General features: G+C 44.9%; 1 protein-coding gene across 2 annotated transcripts; it reads right to left on the bottom strand.

Moving 5' to 3' along the window:
* Window positions 1-15,876: 15,876 nt before the first annotated feature.
* On the bottom strand, window positions 15,877-20,807 carry COMMD9 (COMM domain containing 9). 2 transcript variants are annotated; one of them, XM_077784231.1, is made up of 6 exons: window positions 20,742-20,807; window positions 20,540-20,665; window positions 19,646-19,785; window positions 18,941-18,975; window positions 17,625-17,728; window positions 15,877-16,824 (listed from the first exon to the last, which is right to left on the bottom strand). In XM_077784231.1, the coding sequence occupies exons 1-6, from the start codon at window positions 20,790-20,792 to the stop codon at window positions 16,684-16,686; spliced, it is 597 nt and encodes a 198-aa protein (XP_077640357.1). In that variant the 5' UTR covers window positions 20,793-20,807; the 3' UTR covers window positions 15,877-16,683. The 2 variants fall into 2 exon arrangements, with proteins under 2 accessions (XP_077640357.1, XP_021410799.1); XM_021555124.2 differs by lacking the exon at window positions 20,540-20,665 and having other exon boundaries at window positions 20,742-20,801.
* Between the last annotated feature and the right edge of the window lie 2,992 nt (window positions 20,808-23,799).

Raw genomic sequence — 23,799 nt, 5'->3', positions numbered from 1 at the left:
GGCACTGGAGGAAGTTACCTAGATGTGGAACAATTAGGGAAGTTGGAATTGATTCATTTAAACTAAGATGAAGTCCCTTAGGGTGGGAAGAGGGAAGGTGGCTCCTTCTTTTGGGCCCAGCTACCAAAGCTGGGAGGAATAACCCCTACCTCATCTGCTCTGACTACATGGAGAGGACAAGTAAATCAATATCCAAGCAGCACACATCTCTAAAGCTTTGATATTTCAGTGTTGGATGTTCCAATACTTTCAGTAAAAATTAATTGTGCTCTTCTGTTGACTCAAGTTTCCACAGCAGCCTCATTAACACACGGCCAAAGGTTTCTCTCTTCCAACTTGAAGAAAGTAGAAATCAGTTTTGTTTGCTTGGCTAGGATTTTTTTGCTTCCTTATTTCTACTGTACCTGCAGTTGCATCCTGAAAGAAGGAAGGCAAAACAGCCTTCAGTCTCTCCATAATCATCAAACAACAGTTTTGCAGTCTTTGAGCATCAACTTGCACCTTCCTTTGCTGTTCTCTGGTTCTATGGCAAGTTCTCTGGTTCCCTCCAGCTTCCTTCTGTCTGATTATTAAAATTGTAATGATCATTTCCTGCAGCAGAAACAAGAAGGAGCTGTGGGTACCCTGATGGCCTGGCTTGCTGCTACTCCAAAACAGCTGTGGCAGCTGCTCAGTCTCAGAGACAAACTTGTAGTGTCACTTTGTGCCTTTTACTAGATTTAGTGAATAATAAATATGTAAGTTAGGCAAAAGCAGATTCCTCTCATGCAGACACACATCAGTTCTGTGTGCTTGCACCCACTCCTGTCTCTCTGGAGGGAAACTGAAACATCCTTCAGTCAGTCTGCCTCAAAATCCTTATGCAGGCTATTATACAGTCTCTTGCAGAGAACTAAAGCTTTTCAGCTTCTGTGTGTAAGCTAGCAGGAAATTATGATCCTGCTTTTACTCTGGTGTGCCTCATCGTCAGGGATAGTGAAACAGCCTGAGCACAAGGCTTGCTGTGAGAGTCAGGACAGGACTCCTGGATCCTGGCTTGCTCTTTTAGCATTTGGATTGTGTCCACTGGCTTCAGCTTAAAGGCATGATGGTGGAGATATTTTTGAAAGCATCTGAGGGATTTAGAAGTGCATTATGTACTCCAAAATGTAGCACTTCATGCATGTTCAGTATGCCACTAGCGCAGCTCTGTGTTACTACAGGATGTGTAAAAACATACATTGCTCACAATAGTTTTGAGGTCTGAAGGTGGATTATCAAACACTGGACATAAGTGAGTGTCTAGTCAAAAACCTGATCAGCATGTGGTTATTTTTCATTACATGGAATCAGCTTTTTGCTGGGTTGGGCATTATAAGCTCAGTCCTGCTGACAGTGCCTAGAGAGCTGCTTTTAGCAAAGGAAATGTCTCAGTTTTCCTCCTGTGTTCACTGCCTGCCACATGCTCTGATAGCCAAAGCATCCCACCAGCCATTCACTAGTTCTAGCTCTCTGTGTTGCTGTCTTTCTGCAAGGAGTAGAGAGTCATTCCAGTGATGTTGAAAAGTGAATTTTGCTGTACTTTGGAAGACTCTCAGGCCAGTAGCCAAGGTCAAAACCTCAGACTAATGTGATTTGAGGTTGGATTTATTACTTACACTTTCCTAGAGGTTTCTGTGCAATGCTGCTGCTTTTTAACCTCATTTCAGTTTACCTTCTTAGACAAACTTTTCTATGGTCTTCCTGAAGAGCCAGGGCCTGACAGGACATCTCCAGGATGGCAGAGACCTGCCCAGTTTTTCAAAGCACTTCTTCACAACATCTGATGGCAAGTGACTCCCTGAGCTGGATTGCAGGTGAGGAGCAGTGTCTGCAGTGCCCAGAAGGCGAGTGGAGAATAGGCACCACAAACCTCTGTGGCCAAGATCACAGATCCATGGGGAAACAGGAGTCTGCTTATCAATGATAGCAGTGATGTATTAAAATATAGCAGCTGGCTTAACTGGCAGAGCTGGTCTCCCTCTGCAGTGGGACTGGGATGGTGCATGGGGTGCCTGCCAGGCCTCATTGGTCTGTGTTGCCTTGGCCAAATGAGCTTCCAGGGCAGCCCTACCACTGGGGCTCCCCATTGTTTCTACCTGTGGAAATGGCTCCTTTCTTAGGGGTGATCATTGCTCAGGGGATTTTGGTGAGACAGGAGGCAGCGTGGGATGGCTACAGTAGGATGGCAGCAGCTAAAATGAGATTCTGGCAAGGGGCAGGGGGAAGGCAGATGACTCTTAGCCTCCAGATGGATGGTGAGGTGTCAAGGTCAGGATTGCTCCCTGAGGTGACCTTGAGGAATTCAGTGTGTCAGTGCCTGCTCATTTCACAGGGCCCTCTCAAGCAGCCTCAGGAGCTGAGAGGAGACTCCAGTGGCTGCAGGAAGAGGAGGGTCCCTTCATCTCACCTGGATGGGATGAGAAGCAGTTGGCTGAAAAATCGCATCCAGGCTGGGGAATGGAAAAAAATACCTTTGTGAAAAAGTCAGCAAGGCATGGGTTGGGCTGCAGGAAATGTCTTGTGCCAGCTGAGGGAGAGTCCTCTGAGTCCTTCAGGTGCCTTCTGCCCAAGTCACTCTGCAGCAGCTGCTGCCTGCCTTGTGAGCTGTGGTATGGCTCTGACTGCTGCTTAGTCATTGATCCTGTCCTGGTGTTATGCTTGCTGTGGAGTCTTCTCCACACATCAGTGTTTAGGTTGCTATCTTGGTGTCTTTTCCAGATGTCCACTTAGTTCAAGTGCTTTCAGCCAGTGGTGTGGGAAAAAACAGCGTGGTCTCTAAAGAAACATTTCCTAGCCTTGGGCAGTTCCCAGCCTGACCTGGTGAGATGCAGGCAACAGTGTATGGGAGAAGTAATGCAGCCCTAATAAAGAGTTAACCACTGACCCTTTCAAAGCATTGTAATAACCCACCGATGGAGAAAGGATAGGGAAAAAATCAAAGGATGAGAGAAGCAATTAACATGGTCAGATGTGGAAAATTTGACAGGGAGGTGACCAGAACCAGAATTTGCACTGATACCCTTCTATCAATCTTGCCAGGGAACTTGACAGGCGAGAAAAGTCAAAGAGCAGCCAAGGGATTCTGAAATCAAAGGGCTTTGAAAGCTGGATCAGAGAATCGAGCAGTTTTTCCATCTGCTTTGAATTTATTGTTACTAATGAGGAAGCAAGCTCTGGTCTGAGTGAACATGTTTGACCAGAGGGGTCACTTGATATATCCATCACACAGGTATCGAGAGACTCTCTCCAAGTTAACCCTTTCACTGTCAAGTACCTACAAGTGAGCAGTTGAGAGGAGGGAGAGACATGCTATTTGGACCATCAGATCCTGTTTATCCATGTAACTGGTGGGAGCTCCTGCAGGCAGAGCTGAAAATCCCAGCATCAGCCCATCCTTTTGATCATGTCATAAGTAGGTGTGAATCTTCTGCTTCCCTGCTGATGTTGACTGTGGTCAGTCTTATTCTATGAATCCAGGATCATGACTGAGCATTACTTTGCTCAGTAGCATACAATTCATTTATATACAAAGCTGGAAGGGGTTGTTTCAAACACTTATTTACAGCAAGGCCACCTGCACACTTTGGATGCTGTCTCTGTCAGCAGGAGTTGCATAAGAGGACTGACCTCCCTCCTCCAGCATCCCCATTAGGGTTCCTAAGCAATGGAGACTACAGTGCATTGGGGTGAAGGAGCAGATGGAAAAGTAAGCTGATGAGAAAAAGAGGAGAGTTGGAATTAATAAGAGGCCTTTGGCAATCCATGAGAATTTATCTTGAAACTGGTAGTCTCATTATCTAAATACCAAACACCAACCTTCCTATTCCAGATTCCTAAAAACTCTTTTGTCCTTTCCTGCCCTAAATGCTGATGCCATCACATCTGATTTTCTTTGACTCCTGATAATGCTGAAGGCACAACAGCCAGAGATGAAAGCCATGGGGATCTGCTTGCTGAGGTTATGATCCCCAATTATCATTCCAGGCTGCTGCCTGTCTGCAGGGCAAGAGCTGTAGATGAGGCTCACAGAGCCTCAAATCTTCTGAGAGGGACAGGGTGTGCTTGTGAGCCACATCTCTGACTCATCACTGAAGAGATTGCTCAGGGAGCCTCAGTTACTACTGGTAAGAGAACTTGGTGGGTCATACTACAGAATTACACTCCATTTATTCTTCTCTTGAGCACTGCAGAGCTCTGAGCCAAGCTGGCCATTAGAGCAGACACGGGTTGCAAAGGTGGGTTCAGGGGGTGTGTTCAGAAAACTTGCAAAGCAGGTGACTGGATGCTTGAGTGGGTCCATCTCCTGTGAATCCTCTTCTAGTTGAAGCTGCTAGCTGAACTAGCAACTAGCTAGTTGAAATTAGCTGAAGAGCTGGTTGTGTTAAAAGTATAGAAATCTGGCAAAAAAATTAACCCCCCTGCTGTCCAGCTGATCCTCAAAGATCAGAGGGATTGGGTATGGCTGGGCTTAGTTTCTGGTAAGTCTGGTTGTATTTAATACAAATGCACAAAGTCTGTGAGTCACATTGTAAGTCTGGTTACCTTCACTACCACTGATGCACAAATAGTGCAGTTTCTTGGATCAGCAGGTTACAGATTACTGTCAGATTGCTGGTGATAAATTCACCAGACTTGCAAAACAGAAATGGACAGCACTATGTACAAGTGTTCCTGGGAATACTCCAATGCAGTCAGAGGCAAAATCTGATGAAACAGGCTCCCTGCTTTAGGGAGGAGAGAAGAGCAAATTGATCTGTGTGCAAGGTAGGGTCATATTCTCATTCTCTGCCACTGAGGATTTCAAATTCCCCTTTATACTTCTGGCAGAAGTGGATGTGAAACTACAGTTGAAATATCCTTTTATTGCCATAATAAATGGGAGGGGGGAGGCAGCCATTTTATGTGGCAGTGAGGGATATGGAGAATTACAAAGAGAGATTACACAGTCTGGGTTTGTGCAAGGATAGAACAGAGCCCTGATGTGTTAGTGTGTCACTCTGTCATCCACCAGTTCCAGAGAGCAGGGTCCTCCCACCTAATAAACTGACAGCAGGCCATCATGCCCACTTTTTATATAATCTCCCACTATATAATTTCTCTGATGGAAATCCTTTCACTACTTTGTTGATGGTTATCTCATTGTTTTAGGCCTCTTTCCTGCGCTGCAAAACACATTTAAACTTTTAAAGCACAGGATGAGACAGATTAGACCCATCCATTCAGAAGGGGATACAGTATGGACTTGGCATTTCCAGCCTGACCTGTCCTAGGTAAAGGGTGCTGACCTACCTATGGCTGCAGTTTAGGTCAGTGCAGCTGTGTGTGCTCTCAGGCACTGGGAGCAGAGGGCACAGTGAGCTAGCATGGTTCAGCTGATGTGCAATAACATTAAAAGGTAGTGGGCTGAGTGTGTGGCTGAACCCTGAGATTTGCATGAGCTTAAAACCATGAAATGCAATTACTCTCTGGGGATTCATTTACAGGCAGTCTCAGTTTGTGATCAAGTGAGGGCGTGTGACAATGTCTTTACTGTACCTTGTCATCTTTTTTCTCTTCTGGAAGACTGCCTTTTCTGCAGTATTTCTACTTTAGTTGTCTCCTTGAATGTCAGAATATGTAGTTTTAGGGCAATCTGTCATGTGGCTTCAGCAGTGTTACACAGAGTCTCTTAACAGCACTTCTGGGCCTGCTTCAGTGGATGGTGATAATGTGGTAGATACCAAATAGAAAAGGATCTTGGAGTGGATGAAGGGCATTGTGGCCATTGGTTAATGAGATATTTAGGATTATATTTTCAAGTAAAGTGTTGGGAATTAAAGAGACAGTGAGTTTTCAAGGGCATTTTATCTACTGGGAGTGTTTAAACCTGGAAATGCACAGTATTGATAACATAGCAGGATTAAAGTTTGCTGCATCAGACTCAGCACAAATTTGGTTGTCAGCTAGCAGATAGAGTGCAAAATCCTTAAGCAGCAGTTAATTCTTTTATTTGGAGGCTTTCTGCTTGCTGACTGCTAAACTCCAAATACTGGCTGACAATTGTCTGTTTATTCTTAAATCTCCCTTCTGAACTGCTCCTTGCTGCTGTCCTGGACTGAAAAGCTGAAATCAGCAGGACCAGGTGCATTCACTGCATACTCCAAACATGGCATGGCTTGGGGATCTGACCTTTTGGACCAGAATTAGTAGATATATTTTTAACACAAATTGTTTTTTCAGTTGAATATAGGTATTGTTCTCCTAAATCCAAGACTTTGCTAAGTCAAACCAGAGTTAGATCAGTTAACAGTCAGGTCATGTGTGTTAAAATAGTCCCATGGTGTGGGTAGCTCTCAGCTTGCCATTTCTCATCACTAGGCTGACTAGGGAACATTTTCAGTCTGGCTGCTTCCAAAGCAGATCACAATTGATCCTTCCCTTACCTTCCCTGCATCTCTCTGTCTCTCACTTCCTTTCCTTTTTTTCCCTGTAATGCACCTAGCACCAAATAAAAAAGGGAAGGTGTAGTCACTGGAGCAGTATTGATGTTGTCATTGCCTTCCTAACAGCACCCACCTGGATACAGAGCCCTGTGCTGCCTGCACAGGTTAATTAACCCCAGGCAGCCCAGTCCTGTGTCCTCACAGCACAGCTGCCCTCCAGGCTGTGCTCCAAACTGGACAGGAAGGTGCTACCATGGCATGAAAAACAGCTAGGGGTAAGGAGGCAGAATCTGTGGAGCTGGCTTGGGTTTGCCTTTGATGTCAGGAGTGCAGTAGGACTGTGTGGTCATGCAAAGGCAGTACACAATGACAGGGACTTTGGGGACAAGGGATCTTTTTGGTGATGCATTTAGAAGACTCCTCGTGGAGAGCTCCTGAAGGATGTGAAGGGATGAAGAGAGGCAGAAACACTGGTTAGGGGGCTGGTTTATAATTATAAAATGGCTTGTGACATTTGCTTTGGTAGTAGACATACAGTAGTTCTCAGGGGGAAACTAACATGAAGTTCTTTGTAGGTCAGCCCAAATAAAGGACAACACCTGAGCATAATTAGCTCATTGCAGACATTTCTCTGTCAGGTGTGGAATGTCCAAATATCATAAATGCTATAATAAAAGCGAGTTAATAAGGCAATAAATAGCAATGATGAAGTCCCTGGTTGATTTCAGAAGAAACAATAAATCTGTATTTCTGTTTCAGTTAGGATGGCTGAAGGCCCCTTCACTGTTCTTTTAATCTGCTTCATCTCAGGTTTGTTTGAGTAATATGTCATCCCTCCACCCATGAGACACCCGTGGTATCTGCAGGCTCTGCAGACCTCCTAAAGGCCTGCTGAGGCTGTACTGTCTCCCAGGGTGCATTTATTCTGTACCAGGTCATATAGTAAATGCCTGGAAACCAGCATTTAAAACAAAAATAAAAGACCAAAACACCCTAGGCAAAAGGGACCTTAGATGTGAAAATGGAAGTAATGTCAGTGAATCGATCAGAATCATCCAGGCTTGGTTCAGTCCCTTCCCCACTCTGTATGAACATGAGCTTCATACAGCAGGGACTTTAAATACATGGAACTTACTTCCTGTGCCCATTCATCTGCCCACTCACAGCTACATGAGAGACAAGATGCTGCTGGATAAGATGCTACTGGAGAGGTGGAAAAAGGAAAGGGGGGTACACAGGGAAATTGTCTGGATAGTTGCCGATTTACATGGAAGGTCTAAAATTGAGACAAAGCAATGGGCTGGTCTAAAAAAACAAACAGATGGGCTGGTCTTTCACTGTGGCCTTTATTCACAGTTTCCTTCTGAAGCCTTTCACATGAATGAGGTAGAAGGGCACCCTGTTAAAGTGGGTCAGGGAGAGGTGAAGTGTTGCAATCAGCTATAAAGCCCAGCAGGATGCAATTCCTTTGAAGAGCAGTTGTGATAGTGATTTAGGTCCAGGAGTTGAACCCCATTGTATTTTCAAAGGCATATGGTACTGTAATCCTGAGGAACTTCAGAGAGAGAGAGAAATTCTTCAAAACACTCTTTTCTTTGTAGGCAGCAGAAAATCATTTCAGCCTTCTCTGTCGTAGGGAACAATACTCCAGTATTGACGTCTTTGTCTTGGCAGAATGCTCAATACACGTGTAGGTTCCTTTACCTACACACTGCAAGAGGCTTAATACCAAGTGCATCAGTTAGTTATTCTGTCAGCACCACAATAGGTGTAACGTAGCTTTTTACCTGCTAGGCAGAAGTCAGGGGTAAAGTGAGATATTCAGAGACAGTGCAGAGACAAGCACTCGGCTCAGAAGTCTGCGTTCCCAGGCCTCACTCTCACCCCCACCCAGGCTGCCTGTTTGAGGTTTATTGTGGTCCCAGAGGTGACAGCAAGGCTCCAGGTCTGCTGTAAAAGCCAAACTCAGTCCCACTAGCCAGGGTTGGACATGCTGTTGAGCCTGGAGAGCTGCAGCTGCCCTGGTTGTTTCTGCATCCAAGGAGCTGTGAAAAGTTTGATTTCTTGTAGGGCATGCAGAGCTCTCAGCAAAATCAGGCTGTGCTCCAGAGTTGCAGCAGTGCCTGCTGTTAGAACAGCCCTATGCTAGAGGGTACTTCTTCCCCAGAGCACTGCTGATGCGAGTAGGCTGTCTGTACTTAAGAATAAATATGATTAATGACCAGTGTGTTGATTTTGTATGCAGAGATTGTCCCCAAAGATTTTTTTCCCCTCTCTAGAGAAATACCAATTAATTGAATTTCATCACCTGAAAGTCAAGTTCATTTTCAGTTACTAGAAGGCTTCATGGCTCTCTTCACCATTTCAACAAAGGACAGTCTGTGTAATTTATTTTTTTAATTTTGGTGCTTTTCATTTATTACTGAATTTTTGAAATAGGATGCTGTTCTTACAGTGCCAGAGTGTAATCCACTGTGGAGTGGAGAATGACAGTGTGTATGATACAGAATGATATAAGGAAATGGAATTGTAGAGGAAGAAGAAATTTTAAGCAAAAATACCATGACAGTTGCTTCTCTTGGGAAAAACTGTACTGAGATCCCCTCTGACACTGCAGATTAGATAGGCTTAGAGGGAGGGTTATCAGAAGTGTATCAGACGTATCTGAAGTTCCAAAGTAGTATTCCACACCTCTGAAAATTGGACCATTTCTCTGTGAGCTGACAGTCATGACACAATCCACCCATTAAACTGCATAGATCAGCCTTATTTATCTAGGAAAAGATAAAACCACTGGTGTGTCAGGCAACTGGATATCTGATCCTGAAATAACTACAGTATTTTGGTGGTGCATTAACACCACGGGACAGAATCCTTGGTGTTACTGATGGAGTACCAGTGGCAGAGTCAGTCTCCTGTACAGGGCTGTGAAGAAAAGGTCTCTGCCTCAGACAGTCTGCAGTCTGGAGAAGTGATGTGTAAACCACAAGGTGGAATGAAGGTTCACCTTGATTAGATTTCTTGCTTAGCTGTTTTATTTTATTGTTTTGAAAGCACAGGAAAGGGGTTTTATTTTTTACTTGCCTAAGGACAAGGGGAAAATATGGCCAGCTTTCATTTTGTTTAAAAGATCTTTGCTTTATTGAAAACTATGTTACCACACCCACAAGGGAGTGGTGGAAGTGTCTATTTCAGTGTCTTTAATATTAGCCAGAACTTCCAAGACAGCACCAAAGGGAGAAATGAGGTCACTGGAAAGCAATGGCAAGAAATTGTAAATAAGATTGCTTACAGGGCTTATGTGGTAGATGGGAGTGATAGTGATGTTTGAAGTTTACCATCTGTGCCCAAGAAAAAGAAAACATCCTGAGATGCAGATGGCCAAGTACATCTAATGCTGTTCTTTTCAGAGAGGAAAAACAGTAGTTTCTAAAGGCAATTATCTTAACTTTCAGTTACGGAGTACAGTAAAGACATGCTTGTTGTTTCTTTGATTTCAGTCTGATCTTCTAATTATTTATTTGTCATCAGACACAAAAACCTATCAATTATCTGTTGAGATCCAGTTCAAACTTTCTAGACTTTCTACTGTTCTGGCTTAATAGAATGTGGAATAATACTGGCTGACACTAGTGGATTGAAAAAAAGAAAACATTTAAAAGTAGGGATCATGCCTCTATGTAGGTATGAAAATAAGATAAATGCAGAAACAGGCTTGGGAATGAGGCCCCAATGCCTAAATGCCACCCTGCACTAAGGAACCAGAATACTTCAGACAGTGGGTAACTTACTGATTCTGGTCATAGATCTGCAGGGAGCTTTCTGTGGGTTGAGCCCTGCCACTGTGTGGAGTAGAGATACAACCTGGGGAGCCTTGCTGACTTGTACAGTGATTTGTTTGGAAGTGAAGATGCCGTTTGCCTCAGGACTTACTGATACAGAAAGTGTGTTTGAACACGCTGGGCCTACACTCACTGATACAGCTGTAAAGAAATCAGTATTTCCAGTTAGCCCTGTCAGTGCAAAGCATTGGTATGCTGCAGTCATCTCATCCAGGTTTCTTATCACTTCTTTTCAGCGCAGTGCAGAATGTCAAAGCAAACCTGATTTTTTTTTTCCCCTAAGAAAATAAGGGCCCACTGCAAGGCCCAGATTTTCAGTGTAGAGTTCCTCCTGCATGTTATTTACAAGGCTGAGTTATAGCCCTTTAAATTACAAACAAAAGTACTGGCCAACTCCAGCTAACAGCTCTGATGGATGCTATTATATTTCTGCTGCTAGTTGGCACTCAACCCTCACTATCTCATCAGCATAAAGAGATGCTGTCAACATGACAAATTGTGTCTTCCTTAGAGGGGGGGAAAAAAGCCATACCTACTATTGTTCCAAAGCAGCCTTTACAAGAACAGTGACTAGAAGAGAGTGAGGATGAAAGCAGGGTACTATTTCACTGCCTCTCTTCTGTATGTTTACTTTGCATATTTGACAGCGCAGTGTGGTGTGTCAGTGTTGCTAGTGTGCATTAGCACTTCCCTTCCCGAGTGGCAAGATGATGCCTTCTGGGAGGAGGGGGTGCAGAAAGGTCAGCCAGGGGAGGGAATGCTTTCATCCCCGGCCTTGTATTAACAGCAACAGCACAAACGAGTGAAAAAGTAACAAGAGAATTTGTATATACATTGGACATGATGCCATTGTGCTTCTTGCACTAAATTGTTTTCTAACGTGCTTGGGAAAGAAGGAACTCTCCCTCCCCCCCATCTTATTTCCTTCTCCAGACTTGATTTTTACAGTGTGGTGCTCACCACTATTTAAAGACAAATCTATGCAAAACTCAAATTGTCTGAGAGAGGCCAGTTTGGAAACATTCAAAGTTGTCCTCATTCCTTTAAATGCAACATTGTTCTTACCCTTGTAAGGGCCTAAGCTCTCCCTGGAGGACTGTGCATTCAAGCTGGCAAAAAGAAGGGAGAGTTCCTCCTTATTGATGTTTAAAATGACTGGCACAGTCCAGAGAACTGTCTGCTACTTCCATCTCTGCCAACTTCCCCTAAAATGTGCTCAGCTGCCTCAACCTGCAACTGTGGGAGCATGTGGGAGACCTGTTGCTGAGCAGTGAATAATACCCCTTCCATTCTGGTGCTCTTTGGACTCCAGCAGCCATTGATGTGCTCCCGGATTCTGAGAGCCCAGACCGCTGTGTCCTGCCGAGAAACTGAGGAGGCAAGAGAAACGGGAGACCGAGCTCGCCATCTCCTGGAGAAAATGAATGTGCGCTTTCAGGAATATTTCTTTTGTTGTGGCATCCTTTGATTCTCACTCTGCTGTCATTCACACTGAGACGGTCAGGTGCTGTTCTGAGCCGAGCTGGGACAGCAGTACCAGTTTGGAAAGTTGGAAATACTCAGCTAAGTGGTTAATTTATGTCAAATTCTCTCAGTGCCATTTAGGCTTGAGTGTTTTAGCAAAGTAGGAGGACTGTAAATCTAGGCTCATTTTCTTGTTCTCTGTTAAGTTTAGCCTGGTTATTTGGAAAAAGCTCTTTGTCCGGAGAGTTGTTGGGCACTGGAACAGGCTCCTCAGGGAAGTGGTCACGCACAGAGTTGAAGGAGTGTTTGGACCACTGTCAAGCTCATAGCGGGATTGTTGGAGCTGTCCTGTGCAGGGTCAGAAGCTAGACTCCATGACCCTTTTGGGTCACTTCCAACTTGGGATATTCCATGATTCTGTCTCCTGAAGGCCATGTTACAGGCTTAGGGAGCTTGTGAGCTCTGACCCTGTCATGGTCCCTCTTCTTCCTGTGATACTCAGTAAAATACACCAGCAAATTGTCACAGGGTGGGTGTGCTGTGTTGGTATTTTTGTCATGTATTTTATGGGTACTTCAGCAGCAGCATTGTCAGTGGCAAAACTCACAGGCACTAATAAGTCCAGAAGAGAGGTTTATAAAGCATCAAGCAGCAACAATCAGATTCTTATGTGCTTAGAAAGGCAAGGGCTGTTTGGCCACTGATCCTTACAGTGAGGTTTCTAGTGCATACCTATGATTTTTTTGAGTGTAACTGAAAAACTCAAGACCTTTAACACATTCTCATCAGCCTTCCCACAAATGTGTCCCTGCTGTAGTTTGTGAGGTTTAATTGGTGGTGCTAGTGCAGCTGCCTTCAAGCAGGGGCCAGATGAATGTGAATCATGAGAGCAGATGGAAACGCTGGGCAGGATGAGCACATACTGATGGGAGGGTAAACCAATGTCTTGCATTGTAATGATACAGGGCTGTGCTGGTGCAGTGATACTGGAGACTAAAGTACATAATCTTAACCAAGTTATACCTTGGAGAAGTCAGTTAATAAGGCAGGCCCTAGCGTCACGAGCATTATTAATCTCTTACATTAAAAACAGAGCAAAAAATCAGCAACTACCTGCACACCATTTGTGCAGATGGAGGAAAAAATACATGAGAGTTTGTGTAATTACTGTGTCATGGACTAAAGTTTCTGACAAAGGGGTCAAAATGTTAGAAAAGGATCTGGGGAGGTGGCATTCCTCAACTTCAAGTGCTGCCACTCTACAGCCCAGTGTGATCTTTTAAGGGTATATAAAAAAGAGTGGCAAATATATTAAACTGCTACTTTTGTAGGGGTTATTATGACTCAGAATAACCACAGTTATAAAACAGCTGAGGAAATCACACCACTAGGTATGTTGTTCCTAGTACCAAACACTAAGATTAAGCTGGACTGTTGTGGTTTTTAAGAGAGATGTTCATTTAACAAGAGAACCTTCCCAGATCAATCCCTTGATCCCAAAATGCCTTCTTCAATCCTGATCTGGGCAGGTGGCCCCATCTATATTGTCAAAGAAACTTTATTATATCCAGTGAAAATTAGATAGCAAAAAAATATAAACTAACATTTTTGACTTAGGTCGAAACAATGCTAAACTGCAATACTAGTAACAAAATAACTTGTTCAAAGTCAAACAGTAAGACTTCAGTTATAAACAAAGCAAAAACTTTGTATAGATGTTAGTTTCAGAAGGCCTTGAATATATAAATTTCATGTATTAAACTCAAAACTTAAGTATAGAGTAATTATTATATCTTCACCAAACCATCATGAGTCTTAGAAGGTCTTCTACTGTTTTAAACCAGTGTTTAAAGATCAGTAGTTGAAGTAGAAGCTAGGAATCTTAAAGGCATTTTCTTTCTAAGCTTTTCTTGCTCTCAATCACATCTGCACAATTTTTAGTCTGAACACCCTAAAGCACACATTTTATTGCAATAAAAGGTAGCATTGTTTGTCTCATTTTGAATAATACAAAGTAGGCTTTAATGTTTGTAATGCTTTTTCAACACTTTGACACAGATTCAACACAATGTCTGATTGTTGAAATTCCAATTTGAATTTAACTTGCATACTGTGTTTTACAGATAAATTTATCACTGTTTTGCTTACTGTAACTGAATTATCACCATTACCAAGTACACATGTAGAAAATGAGTTTTCTATTTCTCAGACACTGGAATGAGGATGGAGCTTTTAAGCTCCACTTCACAATGAAGGCTCATGGTTTCCTGGCAGGAGTTCATTCAGGTGATTCACATACTATGACAGTTCATTCTACTAAAGTCCTTGGACAGTCCTCCAGAAACATTTGTGGTGATGACCCCATTCAAGGGAGATGCAAACAGTTAAGTGAAGAATGGCCACTGCAATTCTGAAAGGCACGGAATTTAGAGCTTACAAGGCTTAGTCATCAAAAGTGGAGAGGGACTTTACTGCTTAAATAGGATGGAAAAATGGAAAGGCAAGAAAGAAGTAAGCAAAAGAGGACTGTGTTGGCACAGTAACAAACTGGTAACAGAGAAGAGATGAATACATCATCTTTTAGGCTAGCCCTACCAAATAGCAACAATATGTGAAGGGCGGATGAAAATCTAACTCATTTTAAGAGAGCAGTAATTTTATGAAGAAGATAACATATGATTGCCTGCAGTAGCAGGCAATTTATTCCCTTCCTGTGCAGCAGTCTCCATAAAAAGGACTTTTATGTGAAGTTCTCCTGCTGTCTGGGTAATGATAGTCCTACTCAGCCTCCTTTGTTTTATATACCTTTTTCTGATCAGTCTCAGCTCTTCTGGCTGAGGAGGTAAGAGTCCACAATAAAATACCTAACAATTTAGGCAAAGATTTGAAGGCAAGCTCTCACAGCATCCTAAATATTTGGCTAGAAAATACCAGTGTTGTCTTGCAGAATGACTTGACATCTAGCCCTTGAAGTCACCAGATGTTTGGCGTGTCTCTGGTTTAGTGGGCACACTCCTTTTTGTTAAGACTCCACAAGCAACTTTTAGCTATCTGCAGAAAGCTCCACTCCACCACCAGAAAAGCCTTTTCAATTTTAAAAAAATCTTACAACTATTCTATAGCTGTGTAATTGTTTTACATGAGAATAACAGTTCTTCATTGCATTGGACCCTACATTTTGACTATAACTTCAGTATTTACCTCAAGGATTTCCTCTGTGTTTTGACTTCCTCAGCTCCTCTAACACTACAGTACTTCATCCTGAATTATTTACCTCCTCAGTGATTCTTACCTTCTAAAACACTACTGTACAAACTATTGGTTTTTATTATTTTTTAGGCTAGGCTGCAAAGACAACAAAAACTGAAGTACTCTGTTAGAGATTCTTTTAAGCTTGAATCTTACAGAACATATTTGTAAATATCCATCTCCTCCATTGAGATGTCCCTATTATACATGAAATGTACCAGTTTGCCTTGATACCATACTAAGCATTATAATCTTTCTCAAGACATTAACAAGGGACTTGACACGGTTCATCTTGATGCATGAGCTGCATTTCACCATTATCTTTTAAGGGCACAGCCTTCACTTACACTTATACTCTAGCCTGAACTTTGGGGAGATATGTAGAATTAATTAACAAAGTTCTTGTGGTTTATGCACACTTCTTAAATGATTTTCTGTTTCTAAACACAACAAACAATATTTTGTGTCTTGAAGGACAGCCCAGTATTGTAGGGAAGACTGGATTTTGTCATAAATACATTTGGATACAGACTTCTACGGAAGCTCATCAAAAAGAAGAATCTGAATTGTGGTGATTTTATGCGTTTAACTCCTCCACACTCACAATGCACATATATTTATAAACTTCTAGGTCAGGGTAATCACCTCTAATATTATACAGAGGTGATAGCCATGGAAAAAGGTGCCCTGAAACTGTATTACAATGAAGAGAAGGAAGTTTTAAACATTAATCAATTTGAATAGGAAATACAAGACCCTTCTTCAGCAATAAACATGAACATTCATTAAACCAGCCTAGAAATTTGGCACCATCACAAAGAGGCTGAGGTAACCAAGGACAACATCTTTTTCAGACTGAAAAGGATTCACAAAATCAATTAGGAGTTCATTCTTTAATTAAATGAAGATTTACACAAACAACAGAACACTCTGAAGACATATAGGCACATATTGACACAGAGGGGTTTCCTACAGCGCAGAAAACAGCCTTCAATTCTTTATTCTCCCAGTTTGGTTTTTGTGCATCAAAGACAAAGCCCCGAGTCCCAAACGTGAATTACCTGAACTCCTTTTTTTCTTTTCAAACAGAAGGAGGAAATTAGTTCTGCTAAAGATGTTCAGAACAGTAATTTTGCAAATGGTGCTATGAAGCTGATCAGAAGGGAATGTGTTGTAGCATAACTGCCCTATTTCAGCACATCATCCTGTAATAACAATCTGCGTGCTTCATTGAGAGGGAGAGAGTGGAACATCCAGCGGGCACCTCAGTACATGCACATCCCTGAGAGAAGCACCCTCCTTTTGTTGGAAGGCAGCCCATTGCCCAGCTTGAGCCTTTCAGAGTCTCATTTCAGGACAGAGATAGAACTTGCTTCATTGGCTGCAGCTATTTGCTGTTTCCAGTTATGACCCTTGTGATTAAGCCAGGCTCTGAGCCCTGAAATCCTCTTCTGAAACAGTCAACAGCTTTTGTTCAACAACATAATAGGAAACCATTTTTTGGCATTCAACCAAATGAGTATTTGAGTGTTAGCTTTTCAAAAGCTATCTCATTAATTCAAGAAAGAAACGTCTTTAGGTTTTTTTTTGCTGAAATAGACAACATGTTACACTAGGCTGCAACTTCTGACAGCTGTAGGTAGAGAATACTTCCCTTTGCTGCTGGAATCCGTGGCCTTGCACATTCATTTGTTTGCAACAGCAGAAAGTTGGTCCCGAATCCTTCCCAGACCTTCTAACATAGTGTCCAGAGTTTCTTTGCTCAGTTCCACAGTCAGTGCAGAAACAACAGGGTTATTTCCACATAAGGCAGCATCTTCCTGAATCTTAAAGTAGGAATGCAGATGGTTAGTTGAATGAAAAATTCATTTATGCGTTTTTCCAGAGCCACTACAAAAGTCATCAGTTAATACATAGATTAAACAAAATGGTCTGAATTTGGAATCCAGCTCCATCCTGAAGAACCATGGCACATTTTCTAAGCTGTGCCTCACTAGTGAAGTGCACTCCCATTGACAAGAGTGCAAGTAAGCACCCACTGCCATGAGTATTGGGATATTTTGAAGATAGCTGTGGCAGGAAGCTGTGGCAAAAGCATCTCAGTAGATACCACACAGATACCACATTAACCCCACCCCACACACAAAAATTAGATTTTAATTCCTCCTCTGAATCCCACTCATCTGATTTTTATTAGTTGGGGGGATCCAAAACTCTGCAGAACACAAGCAGTAAGTTAGGTATACTCCCCAAATGATAGATGTGGCCCGTGAAGGAAGTTATTAGTAATCTCAAGTAATTTCCCAACTAATGAAGTCAGCTAAACTTGCTGATGGAATGCTTAGGATTGTGGCTTCATGATTTATCTTCTTTTTTTCTGTAGAAAACAATAGTGAATAGGAACAAACATGGTGACTTTCTCACATCTTCATGCACACAAAACTTCTGTGCAAGAGAGCTTTCATCAGAGAAACCACTTCCATGCTCTGTGGCATTTCAGGTATCATCTCTGAGAAAGTCTAATGGCCCACCAGGCACGAGACAAGCATCAGATGCCTCTCTGAACTGGTTGTCCCTGGCAAGTCAGGTGTTCATTATTTCAGTCCTTCACAGCCACTGCCATTACCTTTAACTGCAGCAGGCAGGTAGGGACTGCCATTCTTACAATGCTGTCTGAAGATGTCTTGATGTCCACCCTCCAGTCCATGTCTACCAGCCGAGGCAGGGAGACTGGGGGATTAAAAAAATGTCTGTTAAGCTCAGCAGCACACGATGATACCGGACCCTGCAAGCTGACTACCACCATGCACAGACCTTTCCACTTCTGGCCCTGGGAAGCATACAAGTTTAGTTCCTACTATGTGGTTTCCCATCATTTTACTCTGGAATAAGCCAGGCTCTGAAGACCTCTCATGACTCTGGAAGGGCAAAAAGGGTTCTCCCATCATTACATGCAATGATAGTTCAGTGCAAGAAGCAGAGGTAAATTCCCAAAGCAGATGGGAGAAGGAGAGCAGTAAGATGTCTTCTCCACATCTTTATGCCCTGCCTTGCTGCCTGCTACACTCAACTAGTGTTTCATCATGAGTTGCTCTGGCACCTGCATGCTTATTACTCTGCTCTGAAACTGGTAAGAAAGCCCTCATGAAAGCTCGTAAAATCTAGCAATATAAAACATGTTATTTCAAGTTCCCCAACCAAAGCATCCTGCAGAACAGCAAATATATTGACAAACTGCAATCTTCACATGCTTTAAAAATATTTCAAATATCATCCTAATTACATGCAGCCTAACAGAAACCATTTAACAGGTGCAATACTGACACCAATAGCTCAGCTGGAGACCTCTTGGGCCCAGCCAAGGAAAGAAAGATTGGTCTAACTCAGCTGCTAAGGAAATTGCCGTCTCAGTAGACAATTGCAGCCTGTCTGGATTCTGCCTATTATAAGATGCTTAGTGTCTTCCTCAGGGGTTTATTGCCAGCCTTCCTACTGACTACAGACACTCAAGTCGCTTCCTCTCTGTGCTTTATTGTCGAACTGAATTTTTTTTCTGTCTGGGGAAAGGCTCTCTCTCCCTGCTCCTGCTGCTTCCTTGCACAGAGCTCCAGGGGGCAGTGCACAACTGGCTGCCTTGCTCGTGCTGTTGGAACAAATTCCAGTTCACAGTCTGTTAGGGCCAGCACTTGGCAGCATTTGCAACAACACAAAATACATCTGTTAAGCTTTGTATGTTAATTTGCAAAGACTGATTGCTGGTGGCGTGGGAGGGGCAGGAAACCATTCACTTTTTTATGTTAACACAGATCAATCTGTTGGAATGTCTGCCTTGGACCACTGCCTCGCTCCCTATGCAATGCATGTCAGATACTTCATAAATACAATATTAAGGTAATCCATTATTTCCTAGCAGACAATCTCATTCCTGAGATTACTACTTACTCTGACTGGCTTGTGCTTCATTCCTCCAAGCAGAGCTGTGAAAAAATTGAGAAAACAGTATCAATAGTGCTTTGAGGAAAAAAAAAAAAAAAAAAAAAAAGAGGTAAGCATTTAGCATGGCTTATCCCTGACAGAAAGGGCAGCAGCAGTAAACAGGAGACAGAGACTGCCTGTGCTACTGAGTGCCATGGAAAGGCTGGGACTGGTTGGTAATGGCAGGCAAACTGGTGACCAGCTATGGGTTCTTCTGGAAGGACAGCTCGTTTAAAGCCCACACCTTCCTCCCTAGTTTTATCAAAGCAATGGGCTCCAAGCACTGAGATGTGCAAGCAGAACTGCCCTCCTCTGCCACCACCTCATGTATGCTCTATCACACACAGTGCTGCTTCACCTGAGCCATGGTGACAAGTGGATGGATATCCGGATACTAGCCAGACCTTCTAGAGCTGAAATCCAGCTTTCTAAGTTTTATCATCAACAGTAGCATTTTTTCACCACACAGCTGTTAAAATAAAAGGGGCTTTGCATCGGGAATGTGGCCCACATCCATTTCAGAAGTCATGAGAAAACTCTGTGTGCCCATGGCTGTGTTTCCTTGGCCATTTAAAGAAACAAGACTCATGTTGTCAACTATTCACATATCAAACCACGTACACAGGCTTTAAATCTTCAGCTGAAAGCAAATGGCAGGTGGATAGCACTTACATATTCTCCAAGATTATCTTGGTCAGGAGGTTTTTCAGATTTTGGTGGAAGTTTTCTGGGAAGAGACAGAGGATGTCTTCTGCGCTGGTCAAGCCGCGGTACACCACGTGCCTGGTGAGCTTGTGCAAAGCAGACACCAGCTGTCAGGAGGCAAGAGAAGGGGCTGGGTTGAAAAGGATCACATACAGTATAGGACGGGCCTTCTTAGCCAGGAGACAAAGGTTATGCTGCGAGACTCACACTGGACAGCCTTAGCAGGACGGGGCTGAGCTCCCCAGCGCGCCCCGGTTCGCAGCCTCAGCCCGTTCCTTTCTGCCGCGGGCTCGGGTCCTTGAAGCAGCGGCCGCGGAGCCCCGCACCCTCCCGAGGCTGCCACCCCCGTGCCGGCCCGGCCCGGCCCCGCTCGTTCCCGGCCCGGCCCGGCCCCGCTCGTTCCCGGCCCGGCCCGGCCCCGCTCGTTCCCGGCCCGGCCCCGCTCGCTCCCGGCCCGGCCCGGCCCCGCTCGCTCCCGGCCCGGCCCGGCCCCGCTCGCTCCCGGCCCGGCCCCGCTCGTTCCCGGCCCGGCCCCGCTCGTTCCCGGCCCGGCCCCGCTCGTTCCCGGCCCGGCCCGGCCCCGCTCGTTCCCGGCCCGGCCCTGCTCGCTCCCGGCCCGGCCCGGCCCCGCTCGCTCCCGGCCCGGCCCGGCCCCGCTCGTGCCCGGCCCGGCCCGGCCCCGCTCGTTCCCGGCCCGGCCCGGCCCCGCTCGTTCCCGGCCCGGCCCTGCTCGCTCCCGGCCCGGCCCGGCCCCGCTCGCTCCCGGCCCGGCCCGGCCCCGCTCGTTCCCGGCCCGGCACGGCCCCGCTCGTTCCCGGCCCGGCCCCGCTCGTTCCCTGCTCGTTCCCCGCCCGGCCCTACCTGCTCCGCTTCCTCGGCGCTGACGGCGAGCCCGGGGCAGGCGCGCTGCGCCAGCGGGCCGAGCGCGGCGGGCGCGCTGGAGAAGCACTCCTGGCACAGCTGCCGCACGGCGTCCTTGGACGGCGCCTGGCGGGAGCAAAGCGGGGCGCTCAGCCCGGCCCGGCAGCGGCGGCCCCGCGCCCCGCGGCCCGGCCCCGCTCACCTTCAGCAGGATCTGCAGCGCCGCGAAGTCGCCGTCCCGCAGCGCCGCCATCTTGGCGCCACAGCGCCGCCGCGCCCCGCCCGCCGCCATCACGGGCCCGTCAGCGGGGCGGGGCGCGGACCGGGACCGGGACAGGGACCGGCACTGGCACAGGGAAGCCCTCTGTGTGTGGTGCTGCCCCTGCCTCTCCACCCGGGGCGTTTTCTGCTCTCAGTGCAAAACTGCTTCGGAAATTTGCTGTAAACGCGCTGCTTTCAGCCTGCGGGAACGGGAAGTGAAGGATCTAGCGTGGCACTACCGCAGCGATACGGACCGTTGCCTTTGCAAGCTGTCTTTCACTTTTAAAGGGATTTAAATAAGTCCTCTTTCTAAGAGAGAACGTCTTCTCTTTGCCTTGTGTGGCTGCCAGCACATCTGGATCCGGGGCATCACTAATCTATGGTCTTTCCCCATCACTGCCTCTGTCACACCCCATCCTTATTTCCATCTCCCTTGGTTTGTAAGCAGGATATTGCACAGTGAAAAATGCCAACATTTAAAAGCTTCTTCCACTGGGCTTCAGAAGCCTGACAGGGAACAGGGTTTACTTTTGTAGAGGAACAGATTCCATGCTACATACTAGGATAGAACAGAAACTGAAGGGAAGGATAGTAATTTTTGGTTTCTGGAATGAAAGGTTTGCAGCTAGTGGGTGCAATAGCACCCCACTGGGGAAAAAGCATGGGGTAGTGGTTAGAGGTGGGGTTTAAGAGCTAGGAAACCAGAATCACATTCTCTTGACCCTGCTTCAGTCTTTAGATGAATCAAGGTAGGTCAGTTTTGTCATGAGTGCCAATAAGGTAATGGAACTCTGTATAATATATAACATCCTGCAGTAGTAAGTATGGGCATTTATTAACATCAGTAGTAAGTGTGGAGGTTGTGAAAGGATAAACAGAATGAAGGCACTGTGAAAAAAACAGCACTGTGTTCCAATCCGAGGAAGTATGCCTGAAGGAAACAGGTATTGTTCACAGGATATACTTGTCCTTGCGTCATTGACCTCTTATAATCTGCCTGCTTGTCTTGCTTCCAAACCAATAAGGCTAACTTTTTCTAAGAGGTAAGCAGAATTTTTCTAAGCAGCAACACTTCTGAAATGCCATATCTAACTGGGGAGAGGGACACATTTTTTCAAAGTCTTTCTGAAGCAAAGACTTTACAAGACTTCAATAAAATCAGCTTGATCCATGCCTAGTGTATTAGGTTTCTGTGGCAAGGTTCTTGCAGTGGGAGGCTACAGGGGTGGCTTCTTTGGCAAGTTGTTCGAAACTTCCCCCATCTCCAACAGAGCCTGAGCCAACTGGCTCCAAGATGGACCTGCCACTGGCCAAGCCTATCAGTGATGGTGGGCTAAGAAGCAAAAAAAAATATTTATTGTACAGAAGTAATTGTGAATAAAGAATGGAGTTAAGTCCAGGTAGCAGGGAGGGGTGGGGGGAAGGTGTTTTAGGATTTTTTTTTCCTTATCCAGCTCTGATTTCAACTGGTAATAAGTTCAGTTAAATTCTCTGAATCAAGGCTGTTCTGCCCACGATGGTAATGTGAGTGATCTGTCCCTGTCTTTAATTCATGAGCCTTTTGTTACATTTTCTCTTCCCTCTCTAGTTGAGGAAGGGGGTCATAGAGTGGCTTTGGTGGGCACTGGGCATCCTGCCGAGGTCAAACCACCACACCTGTGCTAAGGACTGAATAACTGAGTAACTTTGTCAGCCAGGTAGGTGGAGAGATGCAAAGGATGGGAGGGTGTAGGGTGGGGAGAGTCGATAACTGTCACTGCCAGATCCCACGGGATTGTGTGGCAAGAGAACATTTACCTGTGAGTCACATAATCAGAGCAAAGATGCAGCAAGAACAGCTGGCATTCTACTGAATTTGTTGTCCAGCCCACCTCCTATTGCTGCCATTTCCTCACTCTGGGAGCCTTATAATTATGGGGAAATAATGACAGGTTTGATTTAATATCAAAATTGAAATGCTCTTTGTTTAATATCAAATTTGAAACAGCTGAAGCCAACAGAAATGCTTAGTAAAATGCTTTATTTGGTTTGATATTTTCTTTCTTTTATTTTCTTCTTCCCTCCCTTCCTTCCCCTCCTCCTTCCTTCCCTTCTTCTTTCCCTCTTTCCTTCCTCTTTCTTCAAGGTCAAGGCCTCCAAAATGAAATTATCAGGGATGAAGTGAGAGACTGCATCCTGTAAAGAAGGCTGGCCCTGTGATCAGTGTGATTATCAGGAAGGTTTGAGAAACACCAGTTCAATAATCTGCTGTGCCAGAGGCTGAGTTTGAAAAAAGAAACCCACTTAGGGGAGTGAGATGGTTTGGATGACCTCCAGATGTGTTTTCTCACAGCCCTTTTTTTACCATGATTTCATGTCTGTATCACCCAAGGGGACTCAGCTGTGAGTCTGAGCCTGCAGATGAGTCACAGCACCATGTGCAAGAATTGGGTTGGATCTCATGAACCAAATTGTCTAGTCGTTGAGACTGAAAATTAAATTCTGCCTCTCAGCTGGCAAGTTTGCCTGCACCCAGGCCTGGGTAATACAGCTGGAGTACTGACTGATGTGACTCTCCCTTGGTTGAGCCAGCCTAGGGTATCTGCAAATGGTTCTCCCTAAAGGAGTGTAAGTATTTTTTTTCCTCCTTGAGAAGTGAAAACAAGAAATACCAAATTAACTTGCCTACAATTCTTACCTGGAGAACTGTAATTTTTTTACACTCCAGGGAAAGAACCAAACAGTTCTAGCTTACTTTATCCATTCAAGGGTCCCTAGGAGAGAAGTCCTTGGGATATTAAGGATTTGATGAGAAGAAGTATTAGTTTTTTCCCCACAGCATAGCCTGTATTCACTGGAGCATGTGTAGCAGAGGAGTGGTCTCTTCTTTAAGGGCTTCCAGCTGCAAGGCAAGGCTCTGCTCTGTAACTGCTCCCTGCTGGGTGGGTGCAATTTTAGTAAGAAAGTTGCCTATCCTTTTCCAAATTAAAAATGCAGGATTTAGCTCCAAGAAAATGCAT

The sequence above is a fragment of the Lonchura striata genome, chromosome 6 (genome assembly GCF_046129695.1).
Source record: "Lonchura striata isolate bLonStr1 chromosome 6, bLonStr1.mat, whole genome shotgun sequence".
In the NCBI taxonomy this organism is placed as follows: domain Eukaryota; kingdom Metazoa; phylum Chordata; class Aves; order Passeriformes; family Estrildidae; genus Lonchura; species Lonchura striata.
Note: the sequence above shows the minus strand (reverse complement) of the source record. Positions and strands in the feature narration are given on the sequence as shown.

Coding starts and splice junctions, on each gene's coding strand:
- COMMD9 (XM_077784231.1), bottom strand. CDS start 20,792: ATGGCGGCGCTGCGGGACGGCGACTTCGCGGCGCTGCAGATCCTGCTG. Junction 20,666..20,741: donor CGCTGCAGATCCTGCTGAAG/GTGAGCGGGGCC, acceptor TGCTCCCGCCAG/GCGCCGTCCAAGGACGCCGT. Junction 18,976..19,645: donor AAGATAATCTTGGAGAATAT/GTAAGTGCTATC, acceptor ATTTTTTCACAG/CTCTGCTTGGAGGAATGAAG.